Source organism: Lingula anatina, chromosome 3 (assembly GCF_051362555.1).
Source record: "Lingula anatina isolate TDL-2025a chromosome 3, LinAna3.0, whole genome shotgun sequence".
NCBI classification, from domain to species: Eukaryota; Metazoa; Brachiopoda; class Lingulata; order Lingulida; family Lingulidae; genus Lingula; species Lingula anatina.
In genome coordinates this window covers 19,785,057-19,811,874 of record NC_141769.1, presented here as the reverse complement: position 1 = coordinate 19,811,874, position 26,818 = coordinate 19,785,057, and the positions used below count along the sequence as shown (strand labels likewise).

The following is a 26,818-nucleotide window of genomic DNA, read 5'->3' as shown; positions in this document are numbered from 1 at the left end:
TTACTTCCAAAGCTGTAATTAATTCTCGGCTGCGCTCGGAGTGATCACAAGATACCGCGAATAGAAAATAGATTTTTAGAAAATTGATTTTTCATATGAACGGTCCGTAATAGGCATAGGGGACAAGTTTTCTGGTTCGCGTGAGCGAACATAACTTTTCAAAAAAAGCCAATGCCCCCCCCCCCCTCCCACCAACCCCTTCCCTCCGCTGATTAATTCAAATCTATCAAGATCTTTTTCAATTTAACTCTTGCTTCTGTCTTTGCATATCAATTCCCACCAACATTTTGTCCGTTTTGCTATCTATAAGAAGCAATTCTACGAGCTGTCTGCGCCCAGTCTGAATGAGTACGTATCTACAATAAAGTTTACAGATACGATAAAGTGTACAGGCCCTCTTTGTATAGAATGTACGCTTTTCCTAATTCCGCTTGACCTAGACAGACCAACACAGGCATACCACTATAACGGATTGATCCAAGACAACAGATAAAACCGTGTGTTTGAATGCCTATCATTGTCTGTGATTCTGTAGGTCAAGTTAGTTCCGCTGCAGATAGTCTAGATGTGAATTGAATAAGACGTGTGCTTTGCATGACTGTTCGCAAATACGAGCGAGCATTACATCTTACGAGTTAATTCCTGATTTATCGGCATCTACAAGTTCATTAAAAAGAGATGAGTAGCGAAAAGGTACGTGGAGTCGTCACCGACATCACACGCTTAGACATCACCAACGATGAGGTTATGGACAAGTATAAAGTATGGGCCCAGAGTTACGATGAGGTAAGAATTAGGCTTTGCACTGTACTTGTTCTGGGCTACCTGCTTTAAATATGTCACCGTGCAGTGTCGACAAGATTGATAATGCATGCTTCACTTCACAAGAAGTCAAATATGACTGGAATTTGAAAACTGAAAACATATCTGGGTCATACATGTAGGCCTGAGAATGTATCTTCCCTAAGTAGCTTAGGTAGTGTATGTATCATAGTGTCATTAGCGCAAATGTAGCCCCTGCCAAGTGAGGTGGCCTACTTTATACCGCCCTACTTAATAAACTGTTAGCCAAGAACAGAGGCTTATATTACTGGTACGCGCAGAGATCCTCGGACTTACTCTCTGCCCTAGGACAGCATGGGTATTTTAATTTATCTATTACTATTTCTTTGCGTGGTTTATTTATTTTTCGTAAAATATTCTTGGGTGGGATAGAAAAGTGCAGAGAATTAGCCAGAGAACTATATATTATATATCTGTGAATACCTGTTGAAAATGTTCTCTGTGTGACAGTGCTAGAAGGTTCTCTAGATCAATGTTTCAAGAGTTTCAACAGTGACTGTACTTTCCAGAGAACGTAAGGATTTTGCCCTCTGACCCATTAAGAACTGCGTGAGCTTACACTTCTCATTGGAATTTAGGGGCTTAGAAGGGTGAAAAAACTCTAAATTGGGGCTCACGAGAACCCCTATCCTACCCCACCCTCCCGCCTATAATAAATTAATAAAAGACACGCTTCACTATGATCAAAACCTATGATGAAATTTGATATGTGTAGTAGAGTTATTCATGATGATAAACTGAAAAAAGGGTCAATTTCTACACAATAAGCTGAAAGCGTACCTGAGAGCTTTTTTGACCCCCTGTGATTCAATCGAGGGGTGGAGGAGGCCATTTACATACGGGCCCAGGGACCTTCACTTAACAAAGACGGGGGGAGGGAAGGGGGGCATAACCTGCTTCTGGGACAGTGCTATAGTGGACAGTTCTCACTAAACTGTTTCTCACTAAACTGTTTACTATACACTGTCGCATAGGTTAAATGTGACTGTAGAAGTCCCATGTGTTGGGACGAAAGCTCTCGTGTGCGCTTGCAGCTTAATTATTGTGTAGAAATTTGACAGTTTTGAAGTTTACCATAATGAAAAAAACTTCTTATGTTGTTTGCACATCTACCAGTACTACCGGGGTACATTTAACATTTAACATTTTGTTGAGGACTTTAAAATCCCCAAATTAAAGGTAATAAAACTTCTAGCTTTTAAAGTATTAAGCTGATATCTATATGTTGGTAATATAAGTATAAATGTGGAAATTGTATACTGAAAAACATGCATTTAATATATTTTTAGGATTTGAGTTTCATAGAATATAATCCCCCTAAAATTGGTGCCAGCGAGTTATCGAAGTTATTAGGGGACAATAAGAACGCTTTAATTCTGGACGCTGCGGCGGGGACCGGGTTAGTAGCAATTGAGGTAGGGTTTACAAGATGCAGTTTTAATAAAAACAGCTTTTCATTGAAAATTGGAGAAGTAGAAAGACATTCAAGATTGAACTTATTCATAAAGACCAGGTATAATTTGTGAAACCGCTAAAACGTGCGTGTCGATGATATTAGACAACATAGAAAACAATTCCTCAATATTACTTTCATCATTTTATAAATTAAAAAATGTCTTTACAGCTGAAGAAAAATGGTTTTCAAAACATCGATGCACTGGACGCCAGCGCGGAAATGCTGGAAAAGGCGAAGGAGAAGAAACTGTATAATAACGTTATCTGTGACTTTATGGGCCCAAATCGGTTGGATATAAAAGATGGTAATATTTGAAATAGGAGTTGACGAATTAGTTTACCAGAATTCGTTCTATTTTACAGTACTTATCGACTGTTTAATAATGTGAAAGCCCAGTCAAGAATTAAGAGAATTTATTAGTAGTAGTAGTAGTAGTAGTAGTGGTGCACGTGTAGGTTAGGCAACAGAAAAACTGACAGCCACATTATCTCGGGTGACCACGTGTTCAGTTACGACTTACCTACAACAATTGACGTAGGAATTTAGTTCTTTGAGGAACTGATTTTTTTATTTAAATTAAATTAATTTTAATGCGCTGCGACCAGGGTAAGAATAGGCCTACATGTATATCTGCGCTGTACATGCATATTCGCCAGCCCGAAAAAATTATGAAAATTTGTCTTCTTTATATATATATATATATATATATATATATATATATATGGAACTTGTTTTATTTACTGAAATGCGAATTGCCTTTTTTTTTACAGATACTTATGACGGAGTTGTGACTGTAGGTAGCTTTTGTCCAGGTCACGTGAACGGAAGCTGTCTGGCTGAGCTAATTCGGATCGTGAAGCCAGGTACATGATAGTGTGAATACACACTAGTTACATCAAACAAACAATAGGGGCCATACCGAACACACCGACACGTTTCTTTTCATCAAGTACAACTGTCTGCTGAAATTGATGTTCAACTTTGATCCCAAGTGTCTTTGTGATCGCGTTTTAAAACCAATATCAATATTATTCGATGAAGCAATAGTGTGAGAAAAAATGTGCATTATTTTTTAGATAACAGGTACTTCTTCGAAGCTGAAAACGGTTGTGGATAAAACAGAGCCTAGCGTGCTGTCGTATCTAAGACCATGGTCTCAGACGGTCATCAGAAATTTGGATTCTAGTTTAAAAATCACCGTAATGGCATGTTGTCGACACTTTTTCTTTTTAATTGTAATATATCATAGGGTGATAATCAATTGATTTAACATGATATCGATAAAAACGAAGAGTTAATTTGGAAAGATGAGACATTTTGTCGCGACTATAGTTCTGCCGGGTCATGACCGTCTTTTTCTAAACTATAGCAATGTAAAATCAAACAAACACATAATGATTTTAAAATAAAGTTTTCTTTTCAAAACCGTACACAGCGGTTTGGGCATGGAACAGTCAAGTCACTGCACACCTTACCGCTGGTGTAACATATGTCACACAGATTTGTTTGTTTAAATATTATTACTATTCCATCAATCATGGTACATCCATTCATTTTTATATCCAGGTGGCTACATAGTTATCGCCCTCAAAAAAGTTTTCCTGCCAGTTCTGGGTTACAACGGTCAAGGGCTTCACGAGATTATGGACGAGCATACCAAAGCCGGCCGATGGGACGTACTGGCCAACCATCCCATACCTAGGTATCACGAAATGGAAGAGGGAATGTTGTACATATTTCGTATCAAAGTACAGGGGTTTTAATATCGGTCGTGTCTCCAGGGCCTATTCCGTGTCTTTATGGGAGCAATGACATGCAACTTATAAAAAATCACCTGAACACATGAGGTATGGGAATCTGTATTCATATCAAGTACAATAGCACATTCGAATTCCTTAGATACTGGCCTGTAAGCAAAAAACTTTAAAAATGAAAAAGAGCACAGGCGTAGATCTGGCAATAAACTGAATTGACTAATGTCTACGTTTGAAAATACCTTTTATATTACATGTTAAAACTTGTGGTGGACATTACGAGTATCAAAATATGGTTTAGTGTATTTAAATACGTGACGATATTTTTTATTCGTATTTCGTACAAGTTGCAAAATGTCCTTCAATTTGTAAAGGCAAATTCTTAGACAGCCCTGAATGGTTCCATTTCGATAGAGGGAAATAAAACGTATCATCATGTGTAATGTAGGATGTCATTTCCATAAGATGTAAAATGTGTCGTAAATTTTCTTCTAGAAAGCAATTTGCTCCGTTTACTGCATCAATTTAATAAAAACGAAATACATGTGCCGGTACGCCGTCGTTCTGTTTTTTTTTTTTTTTTTTTTAAATTTATTATTATTATTTATTTATTTATTTATTTTTTTTTTTTTTGGGGGGGGGGGGGGGGGGTTAAGGCAATCTTTTGACGCTTAACCTAGATAACAACTGCCAGTGGAATCGTGTACCGTCCTTATTACCTTTTTTTCAGGTCAGTGCAGCAAGCCATCCAGTGCGTGTGTGACATTTATTTTCTAGTGAATTAAATGTCTATCTGGTAATTGAAATCCATGTACTACGGCATTGTATTTTAAGGAAAATAGGGCCCTTAAACTTTATTTAATAACGAATAATATAAATCCCTGGCAGTTGTTGATTCCGATGTACATGTAATTATATGGCAAACGGCGGTAATCTTGGAATTTCTCTAAAATTCTAGGAAAAAATGCTAGTCACCCACCAGATATACATTATAGTCATGAGGACGTGGTAAACGCTTAAAATAACTTTACTTGATACAGAACACTGAATCATCCCTGTTAGTAGTTAGAACCTATGTTCTATGGAAAATAGCCTCCACCTCGGATTTACTCAAATTACCCAAGGTCACAAAAAAGTACGACTGTTCCTTACTTCTCTTCATACGTTGAAAATGCCAATATTTGTGGCTTGTTGACATTGGTTCTTTTCTTTAGGTGCACCCTAAGGAAGAAATCTGAGATCTAGCAAGTACTAGGGTGGCCAAATTAATGTTCGTGTTGCGTGAGATGTAAGGGTGAATGTTTACAATTTCTGCAGAATTTGTAAGGGAAAAATGGTTATCCTTATGGAACATTTTGGCAAAAGAAAGTTGGAGATGGAAAGTAAAATAGGTCGATTCTTATGGACCACCCTGTATTATTATGCCCTTGGCGTCCATCTTGATTTTTGTTATATTTCTCATGCAAGGACTCTTTGAAATTTTTAGTATGTCATTTAACAGACTTCAAATAGATAAGCCTGTGGCAAAACCATTCCAAGTTGCAATTAAGCTATAAATTGCTTGAACTCTCAAGCAGTCATCGGTAGAAGCAACCATTTACTAGTATTTTATGTACTATTGAATCCACCAAAACGGTGGCTTTTTTTAGGTCGCGTACAACCAATAGATGATAGGAGTGTTTACTCTGATTACGATAACATTTTCTACGTCTTGGGTTTGTGTCCAGAGTGGGTAGAGTCCAGATCATCCGTCAATCTTACCCCAGTCGAAACGGCCACTGACAACACACCCAAGGCAAAACACACACAGAATGTTCAGGCGTAGTGTAGATTCCTTTGTTCCAGGGGGTGGGCCGGGTGGTGTCTCGAAAAGAAACGTTCCAAAACACGGCAGAGATAACATGGAGATGTCGACCAACATTGGGATGCGGAGAGGAGAACCGAAAGACACTCCTACCTTAACACTCCACCAGGTAAGCTGTTTGTTCAAAAGGTAGCGACTGAACTTAACTGTCTGGAGATAGTTACGACAAGCGAGACTTAAAGATCTAGGTATTTGGCCAGATTTGGATTTTGTTTGAACTTTGGTTTACAATATTTCCATGATAATAGGCCTACTACTCTAATATCCTGTTGAACTGTTGTTTCCTTATCATTTTGTGTGATACCAAATGTCTGTCTCCAGCACTCCTATTTTGATGTACATACATGTACATACACGTATTTGCTGATACAAGAATTAGTCAAATATGATCATTATAAAGGAAGCCTTCCATGTCTTTTCCCTAACCACCCACACCCTGCTGACTCTAGGAGGAATTTTCAAGTGTCCTGAGCTGTAGATTGTCTGAAATCCATCCATTTTTGTTTTATATGTAAAAGTTCACATTGAAATAAACAGTGTGTAGAAGCTTAAAGCTACCTTGCATTTGCAAGAAATGTCAGAAAGTAAGATGTCGAAAATAAAACAGGCCCCAAATATTGCTTAATTACTTTGAAGACCAAGCTACGACACTTCAAAAAAAAAAAAAAAAAAAAAAAAAAAAAAAAAAAAAAAAAGAAAGGAGGGGTAGGTGGTATGATTCCTTTGAGATTCATCATTAAACTTACGATGACCTGTATTGTCCTAGCATTTGTAAATCAACAATACAAATTCTTAGCATATGACAAAGATAATGAAGAATGGGAATTTTTGATAAATAAAAAATATTCTAATTTCATATTTAAGGCATAAACCAATAAAAATATTTTAATGATGATTAAATTATTAGTATATGACAATCATAATAAAGAAAATCAAAGAATGAAATTCTGACAAATTATTTTTTTTATAATTTTATATATAGGGATTACACCAATAGAAAAAAGTTTAAATCATAATTTCCAAAGTTCATGTACTAACACTTTTATAAGTTCTGATTTAAGTATTCCATAGGTATTTCATACCTGTTGCACTGTGTCGGTGTCCCTTTGGCTAAATATTTACCTATCCACAGTGTCAATAGAACCACCCTGGCTAAGTTGTCATATGACTCATAATCAGTTCAGTTAAATTAATTGACAAATTATCTATTGTGCAATGTCTTGTGAGGGGAAAGGGGGGTTTTAGTGGTGAGCATATACATTTTCTGGCCTCAGCTTTTACTATCCGATTCTGTACTCTTTTGAATTGACTAATAAGAATGACCACTGCATAAATTGATTTTAGTACGTGCTCTACAGAACAGTAACCGCATGGCTAAAGCCTCGGTCACACTGAGCTTGCTACCTTTTGGCTATATACCTTTTAGCAACCTCTGTCGCAAGGAGGTTGTCATAGTTTAAACAGCGGCTGCATAAGGTCGCTAGCAGATTGCCAGTGATCGTTCATACACGAAGGAGATCTTTTTGGCAGGTATCGGTGCGGATGAGTAACGGAGAGGAGTATCGTTGTGGGGAACTACAGGGATGTAGCCATTTTATTCAATGAATGCTCAATCAGTGTGTGTACATTTATTGAGCAACATAACTTATTTTTTCCTCTTATTTGTCAATTAACAGGGGTGAAAAATAACCATGTCTGTCTAACAAATATCTTGTTGTTTAATTATATGAAATTATTTTCTAATTCATTTTATAACTACTCTAAAGTGTGTCAGGGATGGCAACCCAGACAAGCTGCTTTATCTCCTGGACAACTTTGGCAATGTAACGAAGAAGATCAATGCTCTTGATGAAAGCAAACTTAGTCCACTTCATTATGCAGCCCGGTACAATCATTTTGAGGTGGTCAAAATACTGGTGGAAAGAGGAGCAGGTATAGAAATATTTGTTCTTCAATAATAAATATATCAATCTTTTAGCAGACTACGTGGAATCAGCTATGGAAAAACAGTGGAAGGGTTTTTGATAGAGCATACATCCAATTATATATAAGACATAGGGTTTGCCTTATTTATACAACAGCCTCAGTTCCACGTATGAATCTCATTTTGAAAGGTTTGTAAATAACCAAGATTGCCATTAAGATATCTGATGTTCACAAATTCTTAATGTCAGAGAATACAGCCCCGATTGCCAGATAGAGTGTATTAATTTAGTTTATCCCGATTTTGGGGGTAGGCACAATTCAAAAATGTTAATGGTTTTTAAAACGCATTTCAGATGTGAACAAAAAGGGAAAAGATGATCTGACTCCCCTGCATCTCGCAGCCCGTTGCAAGCGCATGAAGCGCACCAAATCTACTGACAGCCTGGATGAGGTAGAGGGCAACGGTGCACCATTGACCCCTGCTAGTAGTGAGGCCACAGTGGAAACAGCAGTGAGCAATGAGGAGGAGAGGGGAGATGGGGATGATGTGCCCAATGGAGCGGTATTACTGTTTATATCCATGCAATATCCTATGCATCATATGAATGTCCTTCCTTTTGAAAGAATTTACACCCCGTTTATTCTTGAGCTGTGATCGAATGGTTTACATTTACATTCATTTATTCCTGCTGCAAACGAATAAAGTAGCTTTTTTCCAAGCGAACCGTCCAGCCGTCATTTGGACGGTCGCTGGTATCACTGGACGGCCTAAAGACGTACATGACAACTTACGAATTTTTTTTTAAATGACGGCTTGGCTTGTCGGAGCGACCGTGGACGTCACGCACGAAACTCTTTTTGAGAACATTCGCATCGAGAAGAGTCGAGGTCTAATAAGGCCGCGATCTTAATGTGGCGGACCTACATGAAAGGGAAACCGCTTAATCCTGTAATGGTTTCTCCGCTTCTAACACGGCTCCCCACGCGTCGTCCCTCGACCGGTTGAATTGAGCCGAGATCTAATTAGTGTGCCCCTGCAGGGACGACGCGTGTGAAGGCGTGTGAGAGGTGGGGAGACCATTAGTGGATTAAGCGGCCTTCCTTTCATGTAGGTCCGCCATATTTAGGTCGCGGCCTTACTAGACCTCGGCTCTTTTCGATGTGAATGCTTCCTTAGACTAATTGGACGTACCCAGCTTTTATGATCATGCGTCCGAGTTTAATTATACTTCATTGTAGTACACGCTGTTGTTCAGTTACGACGTAACCACTACCTAAAGCTGACAAAACACAATTTCAAAAATGTTTCTATAAACTTCATACATAGGCTACGGCACCTGACAACGCTAGCTGATAGACAAAAAGGCTATTTTCATATTGATCAGAAAGAAATCGTTAGCAGTTGTTTAATGGACTTCGTTCGCAAAGATTGTCAGCCGGAGATCGTTACCGATCCGAGCGAAACGAGGAGGCAATTCTAATATCTTAGTAAGAGATCCTTCGCTGTCCGAGCTAAACGAGAAAGCAATTTTCATATTCGATCATGGGACTTTGTTCGCGGAAGATCGTCAGCCGGAGATCCTTCGCGATCCAAGCGAGACGAGAGAGAGTCCCATTGCATGGGAGATATTAATCACAGTTCACGGGAAATGGAGTAATCAATACACAAATCCCAGTAAATAAAACTTCATTCATATCTCACCTATAATGCAAGTCGAAAATCCTGAAAATCATGAATCCCTGGGTATAATGACTTCTTTCACGAAGGGCGAAAAATAAAAGCCGCATTCACGTGTCACGAGAATGGGGTGCTTCACGGATCTCGCTTAATAAAATTAACGTTTCTTGCATCTCGCAGTATTAAAAATAGCTTTCACGGGTAACAAAATGTCCAATGGGACCCTTAAACGAGAAGCAAAAAGCCTTCCTTGTACATGTGGAAGGTGGTCAGGCAGAGATCGCTCTTGGTCCAAGCGAGACGAGAAGGCAATCCTCATGTTCGTTCAAGGGAGTTCGTTCGCTGGAGATCGTTATCGATTATTTTTAACCCCACTTCCCCCTTGAAATTAATTATTTTTTAAAATTTTTTTCATTTTCCTTTAAACCCCAACCCCCACCTTGCAAAAGTTGACGCCCTAAAATTTTGAAAGAAATTACAAATGGCGATTTTGGTCTGCCTGTACCCCAATTCTGGGAAAAGCCTTGCTCCCAAGTCTCCACTCAAGTATAATTCATTCTTTCTTAAATACACCTTTTGCATTTTGGCTTAATTAAACAACTAGGCATCCTATCATAATGCTACGTGCGCTAATTAAACAGAGGCTAATGATATCACCATGGTGGGATTTCATGTAATAAATGTAACCTGATACTAATAATGGATCACGAAGTCACAAGGTCCTAACAAAGGCTCTTAAGGTGCATGTATTGTTCTAGGTGAGAGAAGAGGCAGCATCTGATGATGAACTGGATAATCAGCCAAGTGTTGTAAAATACTTAATAGAACGAGGGGCTAATGTTAATGCTCAGGATTACTATGGTCTGACCCCACTCCATTTTGCTGCCATGCGAGGGAATGACCGTGTTTGCAGAGAACTACTGAGTGTGCCAGATATTTATATAGAGGTAGGCAGATTGGAATCGGATAAAAGACATTCATATTTATAAATTGCCAGATAGATGTCTTTAAAAGTGTCCTCTGAAACAGTCTGAAAATGACCATTTCTAAAAGATTTTGGTTTGTAACAGTTTTATGGTTTTAATTGGCCTTTAGGCAATGTGCAATATGATTGTCTTCTATAGTATAAACTAAGATATTTTAGTTAAATAGAGTGTTAAAGCATGTAAAATGATACCTGATTTCATTCAATATCTTATTCTTTATTTCAGGCCGCAGATAAGCAGCAGATGACGGCGCTGCACTTAGCAGCGGCCCATAGTTGTGTGGAGGTGGCACAGATTCTCATAGAAGCTGGGGCAAACCTGCGTTGCATTGATCATGAGTCATGTACTCCACTTCACCTGGCAGCGGAGAAGGGCAATATTGAGATTGTCGGCATGTTGTTTGATGCAGGACAGAAAAAAGATGGTTGGGTTACTTTGTCACAGGTATAAACTATTGGCAGTTGATGAGTTTTATGGTTGAATTGCTCCTGTCTTAATTAAAACTAATGCAAACAAATACTCTTTAAGTTGTATCAGTATTAGAAAGACAGGCCTTAATTTCACATTTCATTTTAGGATCAATTTTTTAAAGTGTGTTAAGCGTACAAAAGGATATATATTTATGTCCACAAGATGGTAGACATTCCAAGAGAGGTAGTGCCTGTTTCATTTAGCATTCGTAAAGACAGCTTAAAGAAGTGGCAATAAAGCTTCGGAATTTTTACTCATTACTCTATGCAACTTTTTTCTGCATACTTAAATTTGGCGTTTTTTTGCAATGTATTAGAACTTGATAATTTTTTCCTTAACTGTTGTTTATTTTCTAGATGGTAACAGATCAGAATGTAGAACAGAATACAGCCCTTCATCTTGCAGTCAACAATAGTCATTATGAAGTGGCCAAATTAATTATAGAAAAAGGTTTGTACATGCACGTATATATCTCATTTAAACTTAATTTTACATGCATTTACTTACCAGTAGCCTACATATCCAAGTGTATTGCATGAACTATATTTTATTTGTGGTTTTAATCCCTGAACATGATGTATAAAAATCTCAATCCAATCTCCACAAAAAAAAAAAAAAAAAAAAAAAAAAAAAAAAAAAAAAAAAAACTAATAATCTCTGCTAAATAAGTCACAATCTCTGCTAAAACTGTGATCTAGGGGAACTTGTGTGCATTATTTGACTCCTTTCCCTATATTGTAGGTGGGCTTGATAATGAAACATCCAAATACTTATCCACTCCGCTCCACCTTGCCTCTGTTGGTGGAGATGTACGGGTCGTGCAGCTGCTCCTGGACAGTAATGCTAGAGTGGACGCTCTTAACCACAACCAGGAGACACCACTCCATAAAGCTGCAGAGAATGACCACCCCGAAGTAGTGGAGCTTTTACTGAAAAGGTTAATAATTGATCACTGTAGTGCTGTGTACTGAAAAGCCTTTCTGTTCATTTTTAAAGGATTATTACTATTCAAGAAGTATTCAGTTTCTATGCGCCCCTCACCCTTTTAGCGTCTGTTGCACGATGTGAAGGAGGAGTAGGCCTATACTGATACCAGAGCCCATTGGAACTAAATAGGTACAATGCTTTTGACATTTAGGTGTATACTGGGGTGTTTGATATCTAAATTTTACCATTTCTTTATAACATTGCTATAGCAATGCAGACATTGAGAAGCGTAATGAGGATAACTGCACCGCACTATTGCTGGCAGCATGTTGGGGAAATCCTGAGGTGATCAAGGTTCTGCTCAAGTACAACGCCGACCCTAGTGCAGCGGACAAGAATGAGAAAACTGCCATTTTCTGGGCTGCAGAAAACAATCATGTCAGCTGTCTTCAGGTAGCTTAAGTCAGCTCTGTCTGTTCGGAAGAATTACAGATTTTTTTTAAAATAGAAAACTCATTGCCCAGGTTATTGAGGTTCAACATTCATGGCAGAATTTGAATAGAGAGTTATAATTTTTCAAGCAGAAGGGAACTTAACATAATAGACAATCTGCTTCTATCACTCCTCAAGAAGTTACAACTTTTTGCACTCCTTATAGTCTCCTTAAGCCCTTATTTCCAATGGCATATGTACTTCCCATCTACTGCGGGCATTCCATTCATTTCTTTTTCCAGCTTGTACCATGTGTCAGTAAAGCCATTCTTGAATATGATATGGTATTTTCTGTGTTTCAGGTTCTGCTGAAAAACCCAAAAGTAACAAAGCTGATTGATGAACCTGATCGCTATGGCAACACCCCACTCCATATTGCTGCACAGTTGGGCCACATCAACTGTGTAAAGGTACCAATATGCTATACACCCTTAGCAAAATATCTGGACTGCTGCAAATTCCCTGAGAAATTTAATTGCTGCAAATATGCTACATGTACAAATTTGCTGCTAATTTACTGCATATTTGCAGCAAATGTGCAAGAACATAAATACCCACCTCCAAACTTACTGCAAACTTCTTGCAAAGTAGCTGTTAATTTGCTGCAAATTTGCTGGAACATATAAAGACTTGTTTGCAGACCTGCTGCAAACTTTAAATCATCTTGAGATGTTAGCAGCAATACAAATTTTTTCTTACAAACTCTTGCAAACTGGCTGCCACAAACTTTTAGTTTGCAGCATATTTGCTGCAATATTGCTGCAAACTTCATTTTGCTAAGGGCATTCATTGACTTTGGCTGAGGTCAATATGCTGTTTTGTAGACCTAAAATCGATGTGGAGACAGGTATAGGCCTATACATGCATCACTTTTGTGAGGTCTGCAAAGCAACATATTGACCAGAAAGAAGTCAATCTTGTTTTTTACAGTATTACCAAATACCTGAATGTCAGTGTCTTTCAAGATAACACCAGAAATTGTTATCTGGCATTTTCATTGTTTTCATTTTCAAAATGTTTATTTTTTCTCATTAATTGAATCATCATTGAATATTGTGTTTGGTGATTTTTTAAAGTCAGAATTTATGAACATTCTCTTATATTATCAGTTGCTTATGGAGCACAATGCCATGGTGGACGACAAAAATGAAGATGAACAGACGCCGCTGCATTTAGCTGCTATGTATGATCAACCACTGTGAGTTTGTATTAATCTGTTTATCAGTATTTTAAAGATGAAAATTATGAATTTTAGATCTCATGCATCGATATGAAAAAAAATGTCATGGTTTTTATCTATTTGCATGAAAAATTATTATTATTATATTACAAGGTTTACAGTCACATGGAAGAATGCAAAAATAGGGCAATGTTTTATACTTATATCAGTTCAGTCCCTAAGCAAGATGAAAAGTTTGCAAGAAGAATTTGATTGCTGCTTATTTGCAGCCATATTGCAGCAAATTTTTTGTAAGAAGGCATTGCAGTTTGCAGCGTTATTGGAACAAACTTGCTCAAGATTCACTGCAAATTTGCAGCAGGCCTGATATTTTGCTAAGAGTTTTCAAATAAATGATCCATATCATATTCAGCAGGAAGTACAATACATATGATTTCATCAATAAATGGTAACAACCAATAGTAAAATGTCAAATAATCACAGTTTTTTTTTAACAGAGTTGTAAGAGAGCTTGTGAACAAGCAGAAGACAATAATATATGATGGAGATGAGGATTCAAACACAGCTCTCCACCTGGCTGCTCTGGCTGGTCATCAGAGAGTGATGGATGTGCTGCTGGACCTCGGGGCAGGTGTGGAGACTAGGTAACAGTATCCTTATACCGACTGTAAGTTGCGTGTGGGTGTGTGCATGTGCATATGTGCATTTGCATTTTGGAGTTTTATTCAAATGGGTGACCCATTTATTTCTCATTCAGATGTCTCGAGTTATACATATTTTTATTCACTCCTACACAACTGCATAAAATTAAACATTTATTGTGTAATAATTCTCAGTGAGAAACAATCACGAACTGCTAGTACAAACAATTTTAAGTATTATAAATTGCCATCAAACCAAGCTTAGTTTTTTAAATATGTCACAAAAATGCAATAAATATTTTGCATTGGCAATTTATGTACTGAACAAAAAAACAAAACAAGCTTAAGGATTTGTCCTGCAATCATTTTGCTGTATAAGCGAGCACATTTTAATTATAATAATAGAAGTTAACCATAGTTTTCACTTGTGTTTGTCATTCCTAGGAATGCCAAAGGTTGGACAGCTCTTGATTGTGCTGCCTACATGGGCAAGGTGAAGGCAGCAGAAACACTGCTGAAGGCACACAGTCCCATTGATCCACTTGATAAAGAAAAGGTACATGTAGAGACAAAAGAGCAATGTCTGTTCTTTAATTTTGTGTAACTGTTAAGGATATTTTATTTCCTGCATCAAATACACCTCCAAGACAATAACAAAATTAGGAAGAATGCAGCAGACTAGGCCAAACATCTCTGTATCCTACTAAAACATCCTTGCATTGGGTTTCACTTGTTTTTTAATACAACACTTTAAATTTGTTATCTTATCTTTAAAGCAATAAACCAGTATGTTTATTTAACAATCATAATTTTCTGGCAGGCTATATGTAAAGTTTGCCATAAAATGACTTGAGAGGACAATTAATTATAAGTGCAAAGCCCTTATTGAAAACTTTTAATTTTTCAGGTTACCCCTCTTCATTTGGCTGCCAAGGGTGGCCACACAGAGATGGTTGAATTTCTAATGAAGATGGGTGCAAACATAGCGCAGAGAGATCAAAATGGCTTAAACTGCCTGGATATGGCTATAGATTGCAACCATGAGTAAGTTGGACAAAAGGCTTTCACACTATTGTACATGTTATCTCATTTAATTTAATCAGTTTTTGTAACACAGTATATGTGTTACTCATCCTCCTATTATGTAATTACGCTGCTGGAATCATGTTATAATGATGCAGTCTTTAATATTTTTTTCATTTATTTTAATCATTTTTGAAAGTTATCTAACCTATAGCTTGTCTGCGGAGATTAATTCTCTTTTCTTTTGGATCAATAATATCGTTCTAGAATTATCTTGCTGTGTAGTTGACTTTGAGAATGGGATTGTGCATTATAATAATTATAGTGCAATTCACTGCATGCGTGTCTTACCAGATACATGGTTTGTAACATTACATAATATAATAATATAATAAACACATATGTGTAATTGTGCTGCCCATTAATTTATTTATGTAACTTTGTTGCTTATTTATTTGTATAATGCTATGTAGTTTGATGTTTTAGCCTGACGTTCATGTAATAAAACAGTTATGAACTTTGTATTTCGGTCACCAGAAAATGGTATTCTACCCAAAGCTGGGGTATTTGATCAACATTGAAGTCAATAATTGTAGAAAATTGTTCATTTCAAAATTTTATCATGCATTCAACAGTATATTATGTATTGGTTCATAATAATTATTATGTTAGCCTAAATAATAATAGATTAGTATATAGACATTGTACAAAATGTGGTTGTATCCATGGTCATAAAGGAATAATAATAATAATAATAAGTATATTATTATTATAATATATTATTATAGGAATGTTGCCATGGCAGTTGTTAAGTCGGACAAGTGGGAAGAAGCTATGAAAAACCAAACAGCAGTTTCCAAAGATTTAGGAAAGGACACTCCCCTTAGGAAACTAATCCGCAAAATGCCAGGTAAGGAAGTTTACTTGAACACTATGATATAGAGTAAAGAATTCTCATTGTCTGTAAAATAAATCTCTGTAAAGTTGTTTTCTTATCAGATATGATCAAGAGACATAACTCTAACATGTTAATCACACCATGACAGAAAGTTTTACTTTGAATGTAATTCTCCATTTGTTGAATTTATTTTTGTTGAAAGTTTTTCATCCCATTATACCACCGTTGCCACATTTCAAGTGATTGTGCATACAAGCTAAGATCTAATAAACAGGTATATTAGATCTTAGATACAAGGATACATGTATAAAGAAAGCGTCTAAAAGGGGTACAAAGGACGACAATTTAAATGCATGGTTATTTAATTTTAAGCAGATGTTGCAGAGAAAGTGTTTAACAAGTGCATGAAACCCAACATGACCAACCTTGAAAACTCAGATTGTGAAATAATATTCAACTATGAATACCTGGATGACACGTTTGCAGACTGGGGAGAGAAGAGTGATGATGGATCCTGCTCAGGTAAGAAAAACTGTCCATGATATACAATTTTATTCAGTTGCCGGTTTCGATAAGAGAGCTATATAGTGGTGTCAAGGTGTACATAATCCTCTGAAAATGACAGTTTTTTCAGTTTCATTTGCAGTCCCCTGCAAAAAAGTTAAAGTTATTGCAGCCCCCTTTGCAGTCTGCCTGCTCAAGAAGACAGTTGCACACTGGAGCCCCAGACTGCAAATTAAAGAGCAGTCTCCCTGGCAGTCTCTCTGGCAGCCTGGGCTCCTGTTCCAGCTGATGTTTTGCTCGGGGGAGAGATATACATATATATGTATAATTACTGCAGCTCTGTGTTTGTCTTTCAGATTCAATTTATGATGAAGACACGCATATCATTAAACCTGATGTCCCCCCCTACTCGAAGGATTCAAGAATTTTGAAGAAAAACCATCCATTGCAGATTATGGTATATGTTATATATATATATTGCAACATTATTTAGTCACATCTGTACTGCATGTTCAATCTCAATATTCTGAAGGTTCATTGGTCCTAAGTTTCATTTGTCCAAATTTAAGATTCTTAACATTTTCATCAATTTTTTAAAAAATAAAATTGTTCATTGATCTGAAGGTCATCTAATAGTCCAAACATCGAGTTTAAATTGTTAGTCCAACGGTCTTATAATTGGTCTGAAACTTAATTCATTAGTTTAAAGTAGGACCAAGGACAACAACGTTTTCTCCTTTTGCAGACATCATCTGGAACATCAGTCCCTGTAACTGTCATACCATGTAAATTTTTGTTTGTTTTGTTTGTTAAAAAGGTTACTCTCAAAAATTGACATGATCATATTACCAACACAAAAGGTATTCCAAAACCAATTCCAGGAAAATAATCTGATTCACACCATTTTAGCCGCTCTAGTGATGATAGAAGTGGGACAATTGAGAATGTTGAAAATTGGGAAACTCTACCAGAGTATGAAAAGCTTTATGATGAAATTCATTTCCTGTTAAATTGTCCACTCTGTTGAGGTCTGGTATGCCAAAACTGCACTAGGGAACAATGCGGGTACGTAAATCACTGCAGCCAAAAAACTGAATGACTTCTCACTGACATAGCTCAATGGAAATAGTTGCCAAAAACATTGCTCATAACAAATAAAAGTGTGTGCCTTAGATAACCAGCGGCTGATCGAGACATTTCAGTACCCCAGACATATAGCTGTTATCACCTCAATTGCCTGGGTCAAATACCTAAAGACTGAAATGTGTATAATTATGTTATTATAATAAAACACAGTTATTTGTAAAATGTTGGAAATATGCATTAATACTTGTGTACTATATGTTATGACTTGGAGTCTTTGAAAGCTTTATTTGATCAGTACTCATATCTTCTGCTCATCTGAAATAGTGTCAATCGCGAGTCAAGAAAAACAAAAACAAACAAGGAGAGGAACAGTGAAAGCTGCATGGCCAAATCATTTGCAATTTTGGTGCTTGCACTCTAGGAGTAATGCATGATAATGCAGTAATACACTGTACACCATATCTGTACATTCTGTCATTGGGTTCAGACTATTGCATATTCCCATGCGGTATTTGAACCTTCAGACCAATCAGTGAACCTGAATTCAGACTAAAGAACCTTCGGACCAATGAACATGTTAATTAACAAGTTTTGGACTATCAAACATAATTGTCATGCACCCATTCATACAATTATCATTTGGCAATCACAATTGCAATCACAATTAAAGCACTGGTTCTTAAAACCATGCAAAATATTTTAAAAAGTAAGTGATATATATTCTGCTCATATACATGTATCTATAGTTTATGATTATTTCATTATGCTGAAATATTACAGGTGTCCTCAAAAAGAGAGGACTTGTTGAGTCACCCACTGGTAGCCAGCTTGCTGAAACACAAGTGGCAAAAATTTGGAGCTGCCTTCTACTATATCAATCTGATCATTTACAGTGTCTTCCTGACATTTCTGACAGGTTATATGCTAGTCCATGAACCCCCATATATGCTGGTGAACTAGTAAGTATATTGAAAGTATTTATAATAATTATATGATTGGTCAGTAATTATAATGAGGGTCAGTTCTGCTGTAGGAGTTCATTCACCAGATAACAATTGTAGGAGTTCATTCATCAGATAACAATCACAGACAAATAATGCTTAAACCCACATTATTTATTTATTTATTTATTTGGTAATCCACCATGTCTGCTCGTTGGTTGTTATTTTATAGATGAGATTAAGAGAGACTAAGATTGTAAATGTGGGGCAGATCATGAAAATCAAAATCACTTGTGCTGGTTTTAAGAGGAAATATCATTTATTTATTTGCAAAATGATAAAACAAAGTGCCTTCTTTGTCTTTTTCACTTTTTCTAGCACTGCCTGGAATGGGACTGATATCAATGCAGTATCCTGTCAGGAACTGGCCAGCTTTGGCTTACACCAGCCAGTACAGTATCCCATAGCATTTCTGTTGTTTGGAACCATAGGGAAGTGGATAGTTCTGGCACTAGCCATAGTTACAACATTCAGGGAGGTAAAATAATTGGGAAATACACTGTAATTCTGATACCATGGGTAAAAGTTGTATGTTAAGGCTAAAATACTGCAGTATTTTAATGTTTGAGGACTCGATGTAAGTATTATTTAAATGAAATCTGAGATAGATAAATTCAATTATAATTGCAGCAACTTATTTTCATAGTGGCAAAATATATATTTATATAATCTTACATAAACATGAGGACTAAGAGTGCTTTCCCAGAGATTTATATCGATCTAAAGATTAGGATTTAGATCGATCTAAATCTCTGGGGGTTCACGCTAAATTGCAGTCAGCCGAGCGGGCACCATAGGCTGTATTCCCAGAGCTTTTAGATCTATCTATCCCCACAGGGAGTCTCACTAGATTACTGTCAGATAATCCGGCTTTAATGTCCGTCCCGCCTACTACAAGCTGTAAGGGGGTAATTATCTTTTGTGTCCGCTCGACTGACAGCTATTTAGCGTGAACCCCCATGGAGTTAGGTCAATCTAAAGTAGATCGATTTAATCTCTGGAAATGGGGTCATAGTTAATTACCCCCTTACAGCTTTTAGTAGGCAGGACAGACGCTTAAGCCGGCCAAGCTGACAGTAATCTAGTGAGACTCCCCACAGGGATAGATCGATCTAAAAATCTATGGAAATGGGGTGTAAGATGATTCATTCATCATTCATTTGGGTGCCATCCACTGTCAGCAGATTGGCTGCCATGGATCACTATTCCTCTCAATCTTGCGCCATTGTTCACTATATTTTTTTAATTAGTCCATTCATTTTTGTTGCCCATCCATGTTGTTCTTGTTGTTCACACTTTTCCTGCCAACAGCAACCAATGCAAATTATCTTTTTCATGATGAGACCAAAATAAGCTAAAGGTGGATTTCTTTTCTTGGTGGTGAGAACGATGTGATTTTTTCTTCAGTCAACAGCTAATATTGAGATCTCAATATTAGCTGTTGACTGAAGAAAAAAATCACATTATTTTTATAACATAACACAGCTGATGAAATTCTTCTCTGATTTTCTTGGTGGTGTAATAATGATGACCTTTTAATTTTTATAGATTATGTAGCAACCCTTCATTTCTTTTCTGCTCAGTCCATGATACTTTAAACATCCTTCTATACACCCACATTTCAAACATTTACGTTTTTTCCATTGTTGTTTTGTTAGTGTCAATATCTCTGAGCTGTATAAAAGTGTTAACATTTAATGATAGACAGCCAAAGATTGATGCTAATGTATCTTGAACTTTATATATAACTTTCACTAAAATTAAAAATGCTAAATCTTGCAATTTCTATTCTCTACACATTTTTTTCTCCTCATTAATATTCCTTTTGTTTTTGTTTGCTTTATTTCCATTCCGTAGGGTTTTCATTGACTGATCATTACTAACTTTTGTAATTCTGAATTAGTTTCTGTTTATGAAGCTGTACCATCTGCATATCTCTGATTATTAATTATAATGATTCCTTCTTTATTCACAGCTTTCATATCTTCAGCTTCTCTGAATATTTTTTCAGTATACAAGTTGAAAAAATTTGGTGATAAGGAGACATTACCCTGTCTACCCCTTTCTTTTATTTGAATTAAGTTGTAACTTCATGCTCTGTTCTTTAACTGCAACTGTCAGTGTTCCCAGTTATTAAGATGAAGTTCCAGGTTATTTTAAAGATGATGAAATCATGTAAATTTCAAATATTTTTTTTACAGTTGTATCAAATATGCTACTCAAAGATGAGCTATGTGAATGTAGAAAACCTTATTGAATGGTTGATATATGTGCCTGCATTCTTACTGGTGATGGACTGGGATTCATGTCAGATGAGCAACCCTCATATCAGGCATGTGAGTAATGATGCAATTGTGTTTATTTGTTTTAACTACATTATTGATGAAAAAGAATAAAAATATGCCATTGGGTTATCTTTTTGTCATTCTGATTAATAAATAAATGAAATATGCAATTGTGCCTTTTTAAATTCCCTATCCTTTAAGTTCCATTTTGTTTGTTAATACTTTTCCTTTATACAGTTTTATGCAAGTTTAAAATATAAATTTTAAGTGTTAACATTATATGTAAATATATTCAAGATTTTTTAAATTTGTGTACCCAAAGATATTCTCTGTCAACATTTAGCCATGGCAGTGGAACGTGGGAGCCATTGCACTATTCCTGGCCTGGATTGAGCTGTTGTTGTTCATAAGAAAGTTGCCAAGATTTGGAATCTATGTAGTGATGTTCACAGACATCCTCTGGACCTTCTGCCAATTCTTCCTTGTCTTTGTTTTGTTCATAGTGGCCTTTGGATTGACCTTCCATGTGTTGTTGAAAAACCAAGTGAGGAGAAAAAAAGACATTCTTGTTGTGTACCTTAAATATTATATAGTCCAGCTTAAATGATCATTCCACTTGCACACCATCCAGACCATATAAATTGTGTATGTGCTGTTTTGCAGAACAATATCTGTGATTGCATTCATCAGCTTTTATAAAATATTATTAAACCCATGCAAGTCCAATATATTTGAAAAATAAAAGCATGACCAATTGAGATTTCAAAGTGTACCTACTGTATATAACTTAGATCACATTTAATTAAGAACTTAATTCTCATCACTTAAAGTTTGATTTCAGGCGTCATTCAGCTCTCCAGCCAGATCTTTATTGAAGACAACTGTAATGATGATAGGAGAGTTTGAGTTTGATACTCAATACACTACAGAGATCACACCTGAGGGGCAAAACATGCACAGTGATCAGGTCTACTATGAGGGGGTCACATATACCATCTTTATTCTCTTCTTGGTTCTCATGTCCATCCTTATCATGAATTTACTGGTGAGGTGAAACAAATATGTGAATGCATTTGTGTGTTTGAAGATATTTTATGACTTAGATATACGTATACTACACATAAAACTGGCACCTGTATTGAATATTGTATTGTGGTTTTTGGAAAGAAATCACTTAATAAAATAAGTTATTTTCAAGCACTTTCCAAATTTCCAACCACTGTGACTCATATTTCACAAGTAAAAATTTAATTTCATATTTCTTAAATTTTGCTTAATCAATTTTTTGTTACAGTAGTTTTATTTTATTTTATTTTATTTATTTTATTTTTTTTTTTGGGGGGGGGGGTGAAGCTTCATTTTCTCTACATGTATTAAAAAGGGGTAAAAGTGGGAAATATAGTGAAGAATTACAAATCAAATGAAAATGGATTTATAAAACGTAAGTATGACTATTTCGCAATATGATTTTCCCCAGGTTGGTTTGGCTGTAGATGATATTAAAGCTGTCCAGGACCAGGCTGTATTAAAAAGACTAGCTATGCAGGTGATATATTTACTTGACTACAGATTCTACTGTTACAGTACTTCATTTCACATGTTAATCAGATTAATCTTGTAAACCTTTTTTATTATGTACAGACACAGATGTGTCTGTACATATAGCCATCATCTGTGTCTGTCGTCGCCGTCGTCGCCGTCGGCGCCGTCGTCGCCGTCGTCGCCGTGCACTTTTACCGATAACACGATAAGTGGAAAACCATTTTACCTTTTGACTTGAAACTTGCAGAACTGATGAATATTCATAATACGCAGGTCAAGTTCGAAAATCGGCATGATCGGGTCACTTTTAGGGAATTTATGCTGTTTTTTCACTTTTTTCAGCATATATGCAGCACCGATAACACGATAAGTGGAAAACCATTTTACCTTTTGACTTGAAACTTACAGAACTGATGAATATTCATAATACGCAGGTCAAGTTCGAAAATCAGCATGATCGGGTCACTTTTAGGGAATTTATGCTGTTTTTTCACTTTTTTCAGCATATATGCAGTACCGATAACACTATAAGTGGAAAACCATTTTACCTTTTGACTTGAAACTTACAGAACTGATGAATATTCATAATACGCAGGTCGAGTTCGAAAATCAGCATGATTGGGTCACTTTTAGGGAATTTATGCTGTTTTTTCACTTTTTTCAGCATATATGCAGCACCGATAACACGATAAGTAGAAAACCATTTTACCTTTTGACTTGAAACTTACAGAACTGATGAATATTCATAATACGCAGGTCAAGTTTGAAAATCAGCATGATTGGGCCATTTTTAGGGAATTTATGCTGTTTTTTCACTATTTTCAATATAAATGCAACACTGATAACACAATATAAGAAAAACGGATTGGCCAATTGTAATTATACTCACAGGAGTGGTCAATCTTACTAAAAAGCAGGATGAGTTCGAAAATCAGCATAATCGGGCCATTATTTTAGAAGTTATACTGTTTTTTCACATGTCTTCAGATTCAATTATTAGGCATGTTAACAGTCTCATTATTTAACTAATAAGATGCCTAAAAGTGTTTGTTTGATATTTCCTGCATCTTTACAACATTGTTAGTTGATTATGTAAAAAACATGGTAAACTTGTTATCATGTATTGTGTAATAAAGTGTCAAAAATGGAAATAAACTCATATCATTGCAGTTTGTCAGATTCAATCATCCACTATGTTCAGAATCTCAGAATGGAGGAAATTGGACATTTAACACTGTTCTATTGATAGTTTTCCCATCTCATCAATTTTCTTAGTTGGTCATATAAAAATGGCAGTAAAATGTTTATTTTGTTTTATGTTAAAAAAGTGTTAAAAATGGAAATAAACCCATTTCAGAACAGTGCTGTCTTGTTTACATTTTGGCATTTTCAAGGTGTGACTTTGAAGTTCCATGGGCCTGAACACCTTTGCTAGTCATATTTTCTGAATATCTGTGATACAAATATTTTATAAGTAAAAATTGATGGTCATTAAGCTGTTAAACATTATGTAATATTGCATCAAAATTTAAGAAACCCCTATTTTGGGCACTGCTTCCATGATGACCATTTAAGGAAAATCATGTCACTTACTGTTCTCAAACTTACAGGAAAGAAACCTGGGACTAAAAGACAGCTTCAGTAGGCAATGCAGTCGGTTTGGTATTTTTTTTTTTCTTTTTTTTTTTTTTTTTGGCAGTTAAACAGTTTTTTGTGAAAATTTAATTTTTTACATATTGGCATTTACAAGGTGTGACTTTAAAGTTCCATGATCCTGAAGACTTTTGCTTGTCACATTTTCTGAATGTCCATGTTACTAATATTTTATTAATAACATTTGATTGTCATCATGCTATTCAACATTATGTAATGTTGCATCAAAATTTGAAGAAACCCCTATTTTGGGCACTGCTCCTATGATGACCATTTAAGGGAAATCATGTCACTTACTGTTCTCAAACTTACAGGAAAGAAACATGGGTCTAACATACAGCTTCAATAGGCAATGCAGTCTGTTTGGTAAATTTTTCTGGCAATTTAACAGTTTTTTGTGAAAATTTAATTTTTCACTTATTTGCATCTTTATTTTCTGTTTTTTTGTCTGTACATTTGACAGCTTTGCTGCCTTGTTTTGGTTAATCTTTGTTATATACAGATTAATGTCAAGACATTGGCTGTAGAGTCAATTTATGAAGAGATCTCCATTTTCAGGTTGACTTGGCATTAGATGTGGAAAATCAAATACCTATCAAATACCGGAAAAGGATGGTAATTAAGCAAGAGGTACTGAAGCCTAAACAACAGAGCTGGTTTACCAAGGATAAGCCCTTGACATCTGCATCCGTTGCACATATGTTGCAGCCAGAGCTGGTAAGTATATATTAATTTCCATATAAACTTAAAGACTGAGTATAGTATTTTGTAAACTTATTATAGAGAGCCGTGTAGTATATATGCAACAAATATGTTTTGTTAATTATATCACCTGCACAGCACTGGTGGTACAAATGGCTTTTGTCCTAACCCCTCTCGTTCGCTGGCTCCATTGCCACATCACCATTAACGCTCTCCTCCTAGACTCCATTCCCATAGATTTTAGATCGATCTATCCCAGTGGGGAGTCTAACTAGATTACTGTCAGGTTAGCCAGCTTAAGCATTTGTCCTGCCTACTAAAAGCTGTAAGGGGGTAATTAACTATGCTGCGCACTCAACTGACTGCAATTTAGCATGAACCTCCAGGGAGTTAGGTCGATCTAAATCTAAATTTCTGGATCAATCTAAATCTCTGGGAATGCACCCCTAGACTACAAGAGCCTGTGTAACTCATCTCTTGGATGTAGGTCACATATAATTTTAACTTGATCCATGTAAATTTTGGGCTTTGTCGGTGCACTGGGCTAGGTGTGGCACTCGTTGCAATGCACCCTTGACCAAAATTTGAAAAATTACTATAAATGTGAGAAAAGTCACATATATGTGGAGATTTCATTAGATGCCAAAAATTGAGAATTCTTGTTTATTGCATTTTGTACAGCTTGTGAAGCACATTTTTTTTCCATACAAATGAGCTTACCCCAACTGGTGGTACAATACCTGGAGGCAGTATCGCCTCTCTTTTAGGCCTTACACTGTACTGTACCACTGTACATGGCGCTCTGAATTGTCAGTGCTTCCAGTTTTCTGTGTTGTAACTTGAGACACTGATGTTAATTACACTCTCTGATTTTTGCTTCTGAAGAGCTATTAAAGATGGTAAGGTCTCTTGTTTTAATTACATGCAAGTAAGGCTGAACCTTTAAAGAAGCAAGCATGAGTGAAACAAAATAAAATTTCAAGACATAATGTAAAACAGCTGTTGGTACAACAATTCCTCTTCCAGGACCGCATCAATTTCATAGAGGAACAACAGAAGTTGACCAGAACAGATATCTTGAAGCTGAAGGGACAGGTGAGGGCTGAGGTGAAGGCCCTCAAATCCTGTACAAAGCACATTGAGACCATGATGACGACCCTGATGAAACATAATGCGATCGACTGGGAGGAAGAGGAGGTTGTGGATGACCAGGATGAAGTCAATTTGGCTTCTCTGGGAATTTAAGTACTGTTGTTAAGTTATATTTGCAGATAATTGACCCAAGGGGTAACTGAAGATGAATACCATTTTCTATATTGAAAAATTACTCCTGGTGCAATAACGCGAAGGTACTATCCAGATGCTGTACCAAGGAACTAGAGACTCTAGTCATCAAGTGCCGCCCGTTCTACTTGCCACGAGAGTTGTAGAGCCGCATTTTGCAACCGACCGCATTTTGCAACCGGTTGCAAAATGCGTTCAGTTGCAAAATGCGGTCCTACTAAGTAGAGCCGCATTTTGCAACTGAACGCTTTTTGCAACTCCAACGCATTTTGCAACCAAAGAAAACCGTGAAAACGCATTTTGCAACTGCAACGCATTTTGCAACCAGGATTTTTTTCTAAGTCCCTGAAACAGCTTGAAGTACGAGACAGGTAGAATTGGAGTGGGGACGGGTTTGCTTCTACTATGTATGCTGAAACTGGCCAGGCTGCCCCTGGGGTGGACGATAATATAAAACTTATTTCACGTTGTAATTTCCTAATCCATTAGTGTTAGGAAGTCTAAACGTTAATAAACATTTTTTTAGGCATGTCCATGGGATTTCGGATTTTTTTTTAATTGGGGGTGTGGCCGTCCCTAGGGGTGGTTGATTGTACTTTTTACTTCGTATTTTTCTCCTATC

At 36.5% G+C, this 26,818-nt stretch overlaps 2 protein-coding genes across 2 annotated transcripts; both read left to right on the top strand.

Moving 5' to 3' along the window:
* The first annotated feature begins 429 nt into the window (after positions 1 to 429).
* On the top strand, positions 430 to 4,607 carry LOC106156215 (methyltransferase-like protein 27). The gene is made up of 5 exons (XM_013531340.2): positions 430 to 786; positions 2,133 to 2,258; positions 2,468 to 2,603; positions 3,070 to 3,162; positions 3,866 to 4,607. The coding sequence occupies exons 1-5, from the start codon at positions 679 to 681 to the stop codon at positions 4,060 to 4,062; spliced, it is 660 nt and encodes a 219-aa protein (XP_013386794.1). The 5' UTR covers positions 430 to 678; the 3' UTR covers positions 4,063 to 4,607.
* Positions 4,608 to 5,754: 1,147 nt separating this feature from the next.
* Positions 5,755 to 26,246, top strand: LOC106166843 (transient receptor potential cation channel subfamily A member 1). The gene is made up of 24 exons (XM_087009461.1): positions 5,755 to 6,026; positions 7,684 to 7,849; positions 8,197 to 8,405; positions 10,280 to 10,468; positions 10,733 to 10,951; positions 11,335 to 11,428; positions 11,720 to 11,915; positions 12,175 to 12,358; positions 12,700 to 12,807; positions 13,507 to 13,595; positions 14,075 to 14,221; positions 14,663 to 14,774; positions 15,126 to 15,262; positions 16,030 to 16,151; positions 16,515 to 16,661; positions 17,000 to 17,100; positions 18,510 to 18,688; positions 19,049 to 19,208; positions 20,932 to 21,066; positions 21,359 to 21,559; positions 21,857 to 22,060; positions 22,493 to 22,561; positions 24,769 to 24,927; positions 25,939 to 26,246. The coding sequence occupies exons 1-24, from the start codon at positions 5,865 to 5,867 to the stop codon at positions 26,155 to 26,157; spliced, it is 3,708 nt and encodes a 1,235-aa protein (XP_086865587.1). The 5' UTR covers positions 5,755 to 5,864; the 3' UTR covers positions 26,158 to 26,246.
* The last annotated feature ends 572 nt before the right edge of the window (positions 26,247 to 26,818 follow it).

What these genes read in the sequence shown, in the direction of transcription:
- LOC106156215 (XM_013531340.2), top strand. Translation starts at nt 679, where the DNA reads ATGAGTAGCGAAAAGGTACGTGGAGTCGTCACCGACATCACACGCTTA. An exon ending in GGGCCCAGAGTTACGATGAG is followed by an intron (nt 787 to 2,132) that starts GTAAGAATTAGG and finishes ATATATTTTTAG; the next exon opens with GATTTGAGTTTCATAGAATA. An exon ending in CCGGGTTAGTAGCAATTGAG is followed by an intron (nt 2,259 to 2,467) that starts GTAGGGTTTACA and finishes ATGTCTTTACAG; the next exon opens with CTGAAGAAAAATGGTTTTCA.
- LOC106166843 (XM_087009461.1), top strand. Translation starts at nt 5,865, where the DNA reads ATGTTCAGGCGTAGTGTAGATTCCTTTGTTCCAGGGGGTGGGCCGGGT. An exon ending in GTGGAGCTTTTACTGAAAAG is followed by an intron (nt 11,916 to 12,174) that starts GTTAATAATTGA and finishes ACATTGCTATAG; the next exon opens with CAATGCAGACATTGAGAAGC. An exon ending in TCCTTATCATGAATTTACTG is followed by an intron (nt 22,061 to 22,492) that starts GTGAGGTGAAAC and finishes GATTTTCCCCAG; the next exon opens with GTTGGTTTGGCTGTAGATGA.